At 41.3% G+C, this 12139-nt stretch overlaps 1 protein-coding gene across 5 annotated transcripts in view; it reads right to left on the bottom strand.

The window, feature by feature from the left end:
- The window catches only part of OPHN1 (oligophrenin 1), a 648185-nt gene that overhangs the window by 78031 nt on the left and 558015 nt on the right, over positions 1-12139 (bottom strand). For 2 of the 5 annotated variants that reach the window (XM_057717521.1, XM_057717524.1), the window contains 4 exons: positions 9820-9985; positions 8685-8735; positions 5064-5105; positions 134-3861 (listed from right to left, as the gene is read on the bottom strand). In XM_057717521.1, the coding sequence (XP_057573504.1) occupies positions 5072-5105; positions 8685-8735; positions 9820-9985 (251 nt within the window). In that variant the 3' untranslated portion in view covers positions 134-3861; positions 5064-5071. Of the gene's footprint in view, positions 1-133; positions 3862-5063; positions 5106-8684; positions 8736-9819; positions 9986-12139 lie in introns of those variants that run through there. The other 3 variants (XM_057717520.1, XM_057717523.1, XM_057717522.1) reach the window with 2 other exon arrangements.

The following is a 12139-nucleotide window of genomic DNA, read 5'->3' as shown; positions in this document are numbered from 1 at the left end:
ATCTATTAATGTCCTTGGTATCAAGTGATTTCTTTCCCTATGAAAATGAAGGTTTTTCTTCATCAAAAACATCTCTTCAAGGTATTTTGCTTTTCACTGCAATTTTTAAATGCTTCTGAATCTTTTTCTGGGCTTGTAATGTGTCAAGGCCATTTCTCTGCAGCCACATTAAAAACAGTATCATTGATCTACATTCTCTCGAAAGCAATTTTTTCTAGTCACAGAAATAGTTCTTCTATTAGTTTATTTGTTCTAGTTATTACAGAATTAAGGAACTTCTTGAAAAAGGAAGGACTCTTTCCCACAATAGCAACTTATTTTAGAAATACTCTACACGATACCACTTTATTACTCAATTTGGATGCTTGAGTTTTACCCCTCAGAGGCTAGACAACACACCTCATCTTTTTTTAAACAAAAACTTCAATAATATTTATTATTTTAAATCATCTCTTAACTTTTGCTATCACCATAGAAAACCCTTAATAGGGATTTGATCCCAAGGCATCAAGTACTGCAGAAACAACAAGACCATTTCTACTTCTCAAACCATGTGTGGATATTGCCAGTCTCTTGGGGTGAAACTGCACATGCTAGAACCTTGGTGAAGTAATAGACATATACAAGGGCCTTTTTTCTTTGAAAAACAGCTGAGCCAAGGACTTGACAACTACCAACTAAAAAATAAATCCTTCATGTCACAAGGTAAAAGTAAATGATCCTTTTTAAAACATTATCAAATTGGCATTCTGAAGGTGAGGAGAAAACATAACTCAGAAATCTCTTTCAGCCCAGTTTTTATTCCCCTGTAAACTGGGCCTACATTCCCTCCTTCCTCCAAAGTGCTTGCCTTTTAATATTTTGCTAAGCAGGCAAGAGTGAAGAGAGCCATGCCAGCTCCAGTAATATGGCCTTTATGTGGCAAAGGGAAAACAACATGGGTTAGAGTTAGAGAGACCTGGATTAGAATAACAATTCTGTTATTTACTTTCTGTGTGACCTTGAGCCAGTTAATTTTAGCCTGCCTGGCCATAAATCCTTTACCTGTAAAATGAGGAAGATAGCATCCACTTGCATGATTATTGTAGGGACTAAATGATATAATGTCTATGAAGCACTTAGCACTTAGTAGGTGCTTAATAAACGTTATCACTGTCAGCTCAAGATTTACAGTTCATCCATTGCCAGTCTCTCTAACCTACTGGCCAAGGAAATTATCCATTTCCTACCATAGACACGCTTCAATTATCATCGCCTTCCCGTAGCCTCTTCTGAATGACTATCCATCCATCAAAGTAGGCCAAGCCAGTTTCATTCCACAGGATCTTTCGCTTTTGAAACCAGGGAACAAAAGGGTAGTTGCTGAGGTTCAGTCTTTGTAATTCTTTGGGTATAGCCCAGGGCAGGGGCAGAGCTAGCCAGCCACTGCTCCTTGGCTTCCAGCCAGACTGGTGGTCCCAACTATTTAGGCCAGATTCTTGATCTGTGTCCCAGGGTACACACAGCAATCTCACAGCCACATTTCTGGGACATATATGCCACTAGAATTGAGGTGGCTTTTCTCTGGTTCTCAATAATCTCTCAATATTTGTAGTGGTGATTGTGGAATTTCCCCCCAAGGAAACCAGACTGAAATCATGTCTTTAATACCTTCAAAGGTACTGAGTCCCCACTGGCCACTGCTTCTGTGGCTAAAATTTGTACACCTGCTTGGTTTAGTTAGTCATCTAATGGGGAAGAGCAGAGAGGCCACAGCTCTGAGGCTAGGGCTCAATGAGTACTTCCTGAGTGAGGCCAGTAGGCCTCACAGAGATTCCCTTTGGGGTTGAGCAGCAGGTAGAATGGTGGCCACTTGGCTTACTTGTTCCCGGTTTCTTTGCAACTTGGCCTTTGAGACTGGGTAGAGCTGAGAGTTCAATATGACCACCTGGGTACATCTTCATTAAGAATGTCATCAAATTTCTATTCAATTACTTCCACAAAGGCTCTCAGTGTGTATAGCTTACATGTTACTAACTCATCAATAAGCCATATTTAGAGTTCAATCTTGAAAGTAGCTATTGCCTTTCAGTAACACTGTTCCAAAGGCATCTCAGAGTTGGTTTGGTCACGTTTGCATTCTCCTTCTCATCTCCCTCTCCCTTACCCTCTTTCTCGCCTCCCCTCTCCCCATGTCTGTGCTTCTTTCTCAGTACTATAGTCAGTGCACTAGCGGAGCCTTGCTAGAAGAGTCCAATAGGAAAGTCCTTTCTCTCACACTGGACCACGTTATAATTACACAGACCCTAAAGACAAGCTATCTAAAAGGCTACCCTAAAGCCAAGGCACCTGTGTGGAAACAAGTGATGACACTTTCTCCAGCAGCTTCTCTTCAACAAATAGGAATCAGAAACGTCTACTCGTCAGATTTCTGACTCACTACTCCAATTGTGTTTTAGTTCCTTTCCAATGATTGAAATAGCAAATGAGGAAGACCAGGAGCTTTTGTCTGGAATTCCCATTTGGTGGCAAATATGTGTGGCTTAAGAAAGAGGGTAAAAGCCAAATCCTCAAAATGACAGCCACTAAAGCCACCAATCATAAGGCCCCTTACTAGATAAGCATGCTGTAATGGAAAGAACCTTGTGTATAAGCCCAGGGATGTGGATCTTGTTTAGGCATGGCTACTAACTTGCTCTGCCTCAGTTTCCCCCATGGTAAACTAAGCAGTTAGACTAAATAATTCTGAAAGGTCTTTCTAATCAAATATTTTATGGGTTGTAAAAAGAGTCTTTTATCTCAAGCGCTGTGGTTCCTAACTGTTATTGTGTCACAGGCCCAATTTGAAATTCACTAGAATGTTATGGACCATCTCCTCAGAAAGGGCACATTGTCATGGAAGTCTGCATACCATTTCAGAGGCTTTATGAAGTTCCTGAATCCATAGATACTGGTTAAGAACTGTTTCTTTCAGGTGAAAAAAGCTTTATCTGCACAAGGCAGACATGAAGCAACAGGGACAACTGCCTGGCCTCAATCCATCTTAACAATGCTCCCTAGCATTTGACCCAAAAATGGAACTCCTACAGTACAAACACAGTCTGCTTTTTTTAAAAGAACTGTTTTCAGCTTTTGTATCTTTCTTGATTGCTTGGAAAGGAAGCTGCCAGGAGAAAACAGGAGGAAGAATAATTGAAACAGACCTAGGCTTTGACATGCAAAACATGCTTTGCAGATTTGTCCTAAGCATTTGTATGCAAAAGCAGGAAGGCCACTTTCCTGAGTCCGCATGGAGGGATTGTGGAGGCATCACTCATTCTGTCTGGCCTCACAGGAGCAAACACATTCTTGGCAATATATTATAGCGCCAGAGCTCCAAACTGGCACCAGGGTCCATATCCTCAGTAAGAGACACGTTAAGATTCCCCAAAGTTCAGCAAACATTCCTGCTTCCCTACTTCCAAGGTAAGCAATGGCCCCAACTCAAGTAACTTTTAGCTCAGGGTAAGACTTCTGAGATCAATCTTTAGCCCCAAATTTTTCAGAGCTAGATGGCCTTTAGAGGAGGCAGGGAGTTCAGAGAAGAGTTGAAAACTGAGCTCCTCTCTTCGACTCAGGTCAGCGGATAGCTTGTTTTCTGCAGTCTGGCTTGAGGGAGTTCAGCCACAGTCTTATAGGAGCTCACAACAGACCTTCTAAGGGAATGAAGACAGAATACAAAGGAGCAATAAACTTGTGTCTAGGACATGTTTCCCTTATTTTATAGCATCCCAGAGCCTGAAGGTGCAGGGCCAGGAAAGATCTGCTCTTCAGCGCACAAGGGTTTGAAGAAGACCCTTCTAGAACCTGGAAAGGGTCCCCTGAGGCCAAGGCTTTTAAAACCTGAAAGGGAAAGAAGAGAGTAAGGAATTAGCTAGGACTGGTTAAGCACTTAACAGCCACTGAACAGTAAGGCCTCTCTTCGTAGGTAGCTATTCTTCTGAGCAACAGCAGCTAGCTAGGAAAAGGCCCTTATAACTCAGATCCCATGAAATAGTACTAATATGGTGCTATAATCAGGGCTGGAAACTCTAATCCCCAAAAAGTCTACAGGGGATACAGATGCTTGATACCTCTGAGATTACCCCCCTTGCAGAATGGCCACTGCCTTTATGGCCCTGCAATAACTCCAAACTTCCTTTTATTGGGACTTCACATTCAAGAGAGCTGATAAGAAAAAGCTTATCTACCCATAGACCTCTGAATACTGGCAGTGATAGGAAGAAAAGGAAGGCTGAAGAGTATGTGGAAAGCTCTGCTCCAGATATCTGGATCTCATTTACATGTGTATTAGTTCCTGTCATGCCAGCAATCTGATTGTCAATCAGAACTCCTAGGTAGAGAAAGAAATTTCCATGATCTCCATGGCTCTGGTGATATTAGTAAGTTACTTATCCCCTCTGAACCTCAGTTCTTTTATTTGCTGAGTGAAAATACATGTTATCTTCCCTACTTCTGGCATTTGATATGGACTAAATGAGATAATGGATGTGAAAGTGTTTTGCTTTAGACAAATATAAAGAAACAAGGATGAAGGTTCAAGGGGTAAGACTGAAATAGTGATTTGGTCTGAAGAAATTAAGTCCCTCTATAAACACTAAGGTACACTCTTGGGACCTGCTATAATATCATATGAGAGGTTACTGATATTCTTATACACCCAAAGGATGTCAGAGTTAAAAGGTTCCAAACATTTCATTTTATATACTGGGAAACTGAGGCCCAGAGAAGGAAAAGTAATTGCCCAAAATGTCACAATCTAAGATTGCTAGTCACCTTGATTCAAAGGCAATTTGTAAAACTATACTGTAGTTTGGCTGAGGGAGAAAGAAAGGAAAGAGAAAGGAAACTTAAAAACACAGAGAAGCTCAAAATTAAAAGGCAGTAAGTTTAAGCGTCATATAATTACAGGGTATTGCACTGAGGCAAGGAGGTGAATTCCAATCCTCTGGACCTACATGGCATTCCAGTCTTCAAAAATTCAGATCTTATAAAGAAGGCATGTGTGTAACAAGGTTTTGTAATCAGGGATGGATACTACATACCTGAGGCCTCAACTCTCATCTTCAGGAACTCTGCCTTGAGAACTGTGGGTAAAGGAAGAAAGACACTTCACTAAGACTCTAGAAATCAGAACTGGAAAGGCAAAGCAACTGGATGGGTGACCCTTCCAGGACGGTGCCAATTAGGCCATTTGGAAAACAAGTAAGTGATTTTATCCAGATGTTTCTAAACATTTCACTCCATGCTTATAGGCTAGGCTATCTGTCTGGCAGATTTAGAGAGCCCAGTATCCCAGACACAAAGACATCTTTCAAGTGCCAGCACAATCCTTTGAGTGCCATACTATGGGAGGCAAGGGGGGGACCAGAGAAATTGGCCCAAGGCCAAAGACTACATTCTGTAATTATCTCCAATGGGAGAAGGGCAAAGAGGGAAGGCAAATGCTGTGTGAAACATGACTCTTCCTTTGCCTTGAAGACCAAACCAGCCTTGCCGGGCCTCTTGATGTGCTTAGATCAGTCCTAAAGTAATCTTGTCTGGGGATGGTTGGAGGAAAGAGACAATCCTGGAGGATCAAGCTCCATATAATGTGGCCAGAAAATCCCAGACAACAGCTAGTCCTAGGGCTATATCCTCAACATTGTTTTTTTCTTCTCTCTTAAGTCTATTTATACCTACTCCCTGAGTGATCTTACTCCCATCCATGATTTCAATCCCCATCAAATACTGAGACCCCCCCCCCCCCGCAAAGGCTACTATTCTCATTGTACTATATGTGAATGACCCTATAAATTTGTACAGTGGCTGTACTCAACAGTTCTACCCCTAAATCTATGTAGGTCCAGCTCCAATTTACTAGTCTAAGCTGCAGTTACCCACTGGACATCTCTATCTGGATGTCCCACAGTCTTCGTGCACACTATGTCCAAAATTGAGCAGAGAAACTTTCCCACAAAACCTGTTCCTCCACGATTAATTATTGCTACCATGTACCTAACTTCCCAAGTTAGACTTCTCTCTCTTAATCCTTCTCCAACGCTCCATGTTTGAAAAGTCAGCAAGGTCTCATTGAGTCTACCTCAAATCTGTCCTTTCATTCCATTCCTACTGACAATACCATATGCCTCATCAACTCTTGCCAGGACGATTAGCCTAATTGGTCTCCCTGCCTCCAGGTTTTACTCTCCCAACTATCCTCCTCATTACCACCAGAATGTGTTTTAAAAAAAAATAGGCAGCTTAGAATATGCATTGTCATGCTTAAAAGTTTTCCATGATGCCCCATGGACTACAAAATAAAGACCAAGCTCCTTAGTATGTCATATAAGGCCTTTACAATCTGGCCCCAATCCATCTTCCTGGCCTTACCTCTAGCTAAGCTTCCTTCTTCTCACAGGAGATGAATGAGAAGTGAGGTCATTCAAATGTCAGGTTACACAACAGTCAGGTATACAAATTGGATAAAAAGGGGGCAGAGCAAAGGTTAAACAGATCATTATTTTCATTAGAGATGAGATGGGACTGATGTGGCTAGTCTAAGAATCTTGACCAATAGTCAGCATGTAGATGCACTGATGCAAGTGGTGGTTATAAAATCGGGGCCTAGAGAGAAGGGGTGCTTTCCTTATGTGGATGCTGAGTGGGAGGAACCTGTGGGTACACAGAAAGGTGGCTTATATTGGAGGACTGGTGTACCCACCTTGGTCTTACCCACCCTCCTGCCAAGATGGAATCCAGGGATAAGGAACAGGATTAAATTTAGTTCCCAGAGGCCTGGACATAGGATTGGTCAGGTAGTCCTACATCCTGAAGTGTCTGCTTTGGCCACAGCGCCCTATGTTGCAGTTGGTCCAAGACTTCCCTGAGCACTAAATGACAAAGCCCAGGCAGTGGTTATCAATCTTTCCACACTTTCAACAGCAGTTTGGCTATAGTTTCCCTATTAGAAGTCAGGCTGCCTTAAAGATTCTATTAGACTTTGTTCATGCCTAGGATGTATCCTTCTCAATGCCTCGGTTCGCTGTCCAAGGCTACAGATCAATCCCTCACATTTTTCAGTGTATTCTACCCATCTTTCAAGCCCCATCTCGGATATCACTTCCTCTAAAAAGCTTTCCTTTAGATATGCCCAGTTCATTCTGTTAATGCTAGTTTGCTTCATTCTATTTCCCTGGTATTTATTTCTTATATGGCTTATCCTAGGGAGGTAGGAAGGACCACTAGGAAGTAGGAAGTAGTCCTGCTCATAGGCAGATACTTTATTAAGAATATAAAGTATTCTCTCTCTTTCTGCTTTTCTTTTTTTCTTCAAGCCTATCTGATTAAGCCTGCTTTAAAAATGTCCTAGGTGAAAACTTTATCTATCAGTAAGAGAAGTCTGGGACTTTGACCTAGCTTTTATCTGTTATGGTAGAATAAACAGTAAATTATTGTCTAAGGAGAATCTGGCCCCGCCTAGAGTTCCCTGTGGCTGACTGCCAAGCAGAACTAGGGTGACCTGCTGTTCAGAATCATGTCCTGGTGAGTCAGGTCCCACAGTTTTAACTAGATGATGTCAAACCTATCCCAGCCCCAGTGCTGGTAAAAGCACATTGTTCTGATTTTAACTGAACACCTGGAAGAGTTACACTCCTGTCACCCATTAGGAAGCACAATTTTGAACTCTCTGATAAGCAATACTGAGTAAACTCACAGAAGAGTCCCTGAAGGCTAAGCAATCATTTCTCCAGGTGTTCTAGTCTAAAGAGTCCCAGTGATAGGCCTTGGAAAGTCTGTAGCAGCACTTGAGGAATTTTAAAACCAAATTAACTGGAAGGAAGGAAGAAAGGAAGGAAATTAAAAAGAAACCCAGATTCCAAGGCCCTAATCCTGGAGATTCTGTTTTAGTAGGTCTGGAGTAGAAGGCAGGAATCTGTGTTCATTTTATTTTCCCTCAAAATTTTCCAGGTGATTTATATGTGCAGCCACTTTGAAAACAACCACCTAAGTCTAATGTTTGCCTCTGAAATAAGGGCTATGCTTATTCTAAGGCTGTTTATGTTAGAATATTTCATTCTATATATTTGTATCAGCTGCCCTTTTAGAATATAATAGGGTCTAAATAAGTAACAAAAAATAAGACCTACATCGCATAAAGTTTTTGCAGTACCACTTGGCATGTGAGCACTGTGTGTGTGTGGTGGGGGGGAGAGAGAGAGAGGGGAGAAACTGAGAAAGAGTTGGAAAAACAGAGGCAGAGAGGCAGAGACAACAGATACAGAGATAGACAAAGAAAGACAGACAGAGAGAGAAACAGAAAAAGAGTCAAAGAGATAGGGAAACATAGACAAAGAAACAGAGACATAAGTCGAAAAACACAGAGAGACAGAAAGAGACTGAAAATTACTGAGACAGAGAAGGAAACAGTGTGTGAGAGACAAATAGACAAGAGTGACAAAGGCTGAGAGACACACAGGTATAGAGACAAAGACAGAGACACAGGGTAAGAGACTGGGAGACAGAGAGAGAGTGTTGGGGGAGAGAAAGGAACAAACACAGACAGAAAGAGAGAAAGAGAGCTACAGAGAAACAGCGAAAGGGATTGTTAAGAGAACAAATGATGTGCTCATGATACAGTTATTAAAAAATGTTTTGGTTTCACTTCTGTCACCTACATTTCTTACCTTCCTGTTTTCCGGGAAGCTGTTTCAAAGAACCTTGTCCTGGAAGCCACCCTGCAAACAGAAGCCAATCAAGTCCCATGAGTTTCTCTGGAATATGTGTGAGAACCAATGGCCAATGGAAAGGAAAAGAAAATATGAACCAGATAGGCCACCGATGCCAGGCTTGGCCTTAGCTTGTAAAGGATCTGGGTCTGAGGAAAAACCCAAGTATCAGAATGTGAGATGGCTCAGAGACCATAGGCACCCCCAAAGCTATGGCTGATACGCTTGCTCCCTCTTGGCTCAGAATGGTCTAAGTATGTTGTGCATTCAGGCTACTCTTGGGAGAAACAAGTGAAATAAGTTCTTGGTTTCAGAGTATAATTTTTGACATTTTATAAATATACTTAGCTAATTAGTCCAAATAGTAGAAGCTTTGTTTTTCTTATTTCCTCAATTTTACAATTATGGAAAACAAGAGACACAAGAAAAAGGAATACCAGGAGGCAGGATACATTGAGGGGGTCCCAGGCACTGTATGAGGAGAGGCCAGCCAGGCTAGTTTTATGGCCAACCAAGGCTGGTCCCTGATAGATGCTGTGGCCTTACCTTAGCCACTCTATCCCTGATTCCCTGGCTTGCAGACCAGGCTCAGGAAGGCCTGTTGGATATTAGCTCTACTCCTACCTTTTAAGAGGCTTTCTGGAGAATTTGAGTCATTTTGGAAGATTTAAAAAAATCATACTCTCTCTTTAAAAGAAAAGCCTCAAAGCACATGTAAAATGAACAAATCTGTTCATTAAATTACTATTAAAACCAGTAGTAATAGTAAGAAAAAAAAATTCCAGAGCCAAGGAAGCATGAAATCAGCAGGTAATCTTATCCCCCTACAGAGATCAGGGTGACTAAGAAAAATGGGTCTCCAATCAGGCACTAAGTTTTAAACACTTCAGCTTTAGGGAAAATCTCCCAGCCTTAACTGTTGAGTAGAACACTCCGAACAGGGCTGGTCTGTGACAATGCCCTACACTATGTAGTGAACAATGCCCTGGGGTTGTGCACTGTATACCCTTCGCAACCATAATGGTGATCCTGAAAGCATTATTAGTGGTCTAAGGTGGGCTTTAGGTCAAGGTTGAAAAACAACCTTACTTACACAGATGATGGGATTTCCCCTGCATTGCTAGCCACAATATCTTGCTTTGGTTCTGGTTTCTGGGTAGTAGTTGCCCGGCAGGGAGGGTCTGGAGGCCTCACTGGGGGTCGGATGATGGTTGGCTTTTCTCCTGGAGGCCGCACTTTACTGAAACTGTCAGAGTCTCCTGGAAGAAAGAACAACAACAAGAACTTGGATAGTGAGCCAAATGGAACACTACTCCTCAGCAGGTACTCGATATTGCAGCGATCTAAGCCACCTCCCTTGGTCCCCATTTCTTTTTGGTCACCAACAACTCTGGAGTTAAAAAAGAATTCTTCCAGCAGCTGTCCCTTCAGAAAGTCTATGTTTGAACCTCAGCTCTGGAACTTCATATTTGTATGACCTAGGGTATGTCACATCCATTTGCTCAGTCTAAGTTTCCTCAGCTATATAATCAGGGCCAATAATACATTATCCTACAGAGACACTGAGAGGGTTTACTTAGGTACTAATATGTTTAGCACTGTGGCTGGCACGTAGCAGGTGCTTAGTCAATATTTGATGACGAATTTGTTACATTCATCGTCACCAAAAATCAGTTAAACCTTGACTATTGTTGCAGTCTCCTAACTCACCTTCCTGCCTCTATGTCTCTAGTTCCCAGGTCACTCAGTACAAAATAAATACATATGATTTTTTAATAAAAACAATTCTGGCAGAAGTATGGTGAAACAGATGCATGCACACATTGCTGGTGGCACCGTACACTGGGCTTATTCTATCTAGATAGCCATCAAGAATTCTGGAACAATATGGATGAAACGCAACATGATATATATGAGGCAGTTCATGCTCATTGATCCAGCTGACCCACTTTGGGGAACAGGCCCAAAGAAATTAATCCAAAAGAAAAAAATACGGAAAACAAGTGGCACAAAAACATGCTTCTTAACAGCAAAAAGTCAGACCCAACCACAAAGGCTAAATGAAAACAATTCAATACTTACAAACATTAACCAATACATATCATGCATGAAATAACAAGGATGTAGGGTAGGTCAAAAAATGTATTCATATAAAATAATATTAAGTGGAAAAAAGTCCACAAAAATGTTCATGGCCTGATGAACACCATTTGGAAACAGACACATGTGCAACTATGTAAGGGTGTTAGTAGATCTTGATATTCATTCAATTTTTTGTCAGTAAACCTTGATATTCATTGTTTTCTTATACAAAACTTTTTAAGGTAAATGTAAAAAATATTAACTTTAATCCATGTAATACTGTTGTACGATTTACCTTAAGTATTTACACACTGTTTTTCTTCTTCTTAAAGATTTTTGCAGTGACTACAAAATGTACAGGATAAGTTCAAACTCCTTAACATAAATTCAAGGCCCTCTATGAGTTGATGCCAAATTATTATCCCAGGCACTAATGCTGGACTTTAACTACCAGCTCTATTTTTGTTAAACTGGGTCTCCTCACTGGCCCTATCAAAGCAAGCCCTTGACTCTTACTTCTAGATGAGACAGTATGGTATAGTGTGGAAAGTACACAGTCTGGAGTTGGGCAGAGCTGGCTTTCAGGCCTTGTTCTGCTACTTCCAAACTGTGGGACCCTGGGCAGTTATTTCAACTCTTTGACTATAAAGGTATTCATCTGGGAAATGGGTACAATAACCTCTCCTCATAAGGTGGTTGTAAGGACTAAATTACATGGCTGGTAGAGAGTACCTAGCATACAGCAGGGATAAGTAAGTGTTAGACTATGTTCTTCTTCTTGCCAGATATATGCTCCTATTCTCACATCTTATCTGTATTGTAACCACCCCAAAACACTCAGCTCAAATCTCAATCCTCTGAACACTCGAGCTGGTATTGGTAATTTCCATCCATGTAAACACTCATGAAGTACTTGTATACTGCTCTGTGGTGTTTTTTAATTCCTCCAGCTAGTCATTCTGGTGAGGGAGACAGATATGAAAAAAGATAATGATAATATAGTGTGATTGGTGTTCTAATGGGGATATGAACCAAGTACTATTCATTTACTCACAGAAATTCTGTCTCCCCGTCTAGGCTGTATCTTACATTTCTGGACATGCCATTCCCCTTAGCACCAGGTTGGGAACACAGAATTGCAGCTAAAAGATGACCAAAAAAATAATAATAATCCAATTTTTCTATTACGTTATACCATTCAAAGCACTCTCCCAGATAACTATTTGATATTCACAATAAGCTTGGGAGGAAAGAATAGCAGATGGGTCTTATCTTCTCCATTTTACAGAGAAGGAAACTAAGGTTTGGAAAGGTGAACTCACTCACCCACA

Source organism: Hippopotamus amphibius, chromosome X (genome assembly GCF_030028045.1).
Source record: "Hippopotamus amphibius kiboko isolate mHipAmp2 chromosome X, mHipAmp2.hap2, whole genome shotgun sequence".
In the NCBI taxonomy this organism is placed as follows: Eukaryota; Metazoa; Chordata; class Mammalia; order Artiodactyla; family Hippopotamidae; genus Hippopotamus; species Hippopotamus amphibius.
Note: the sequence above shows the minus strand (reverse complement) of the source record. Positions and strands in the feature narration are given on the sequence as shown.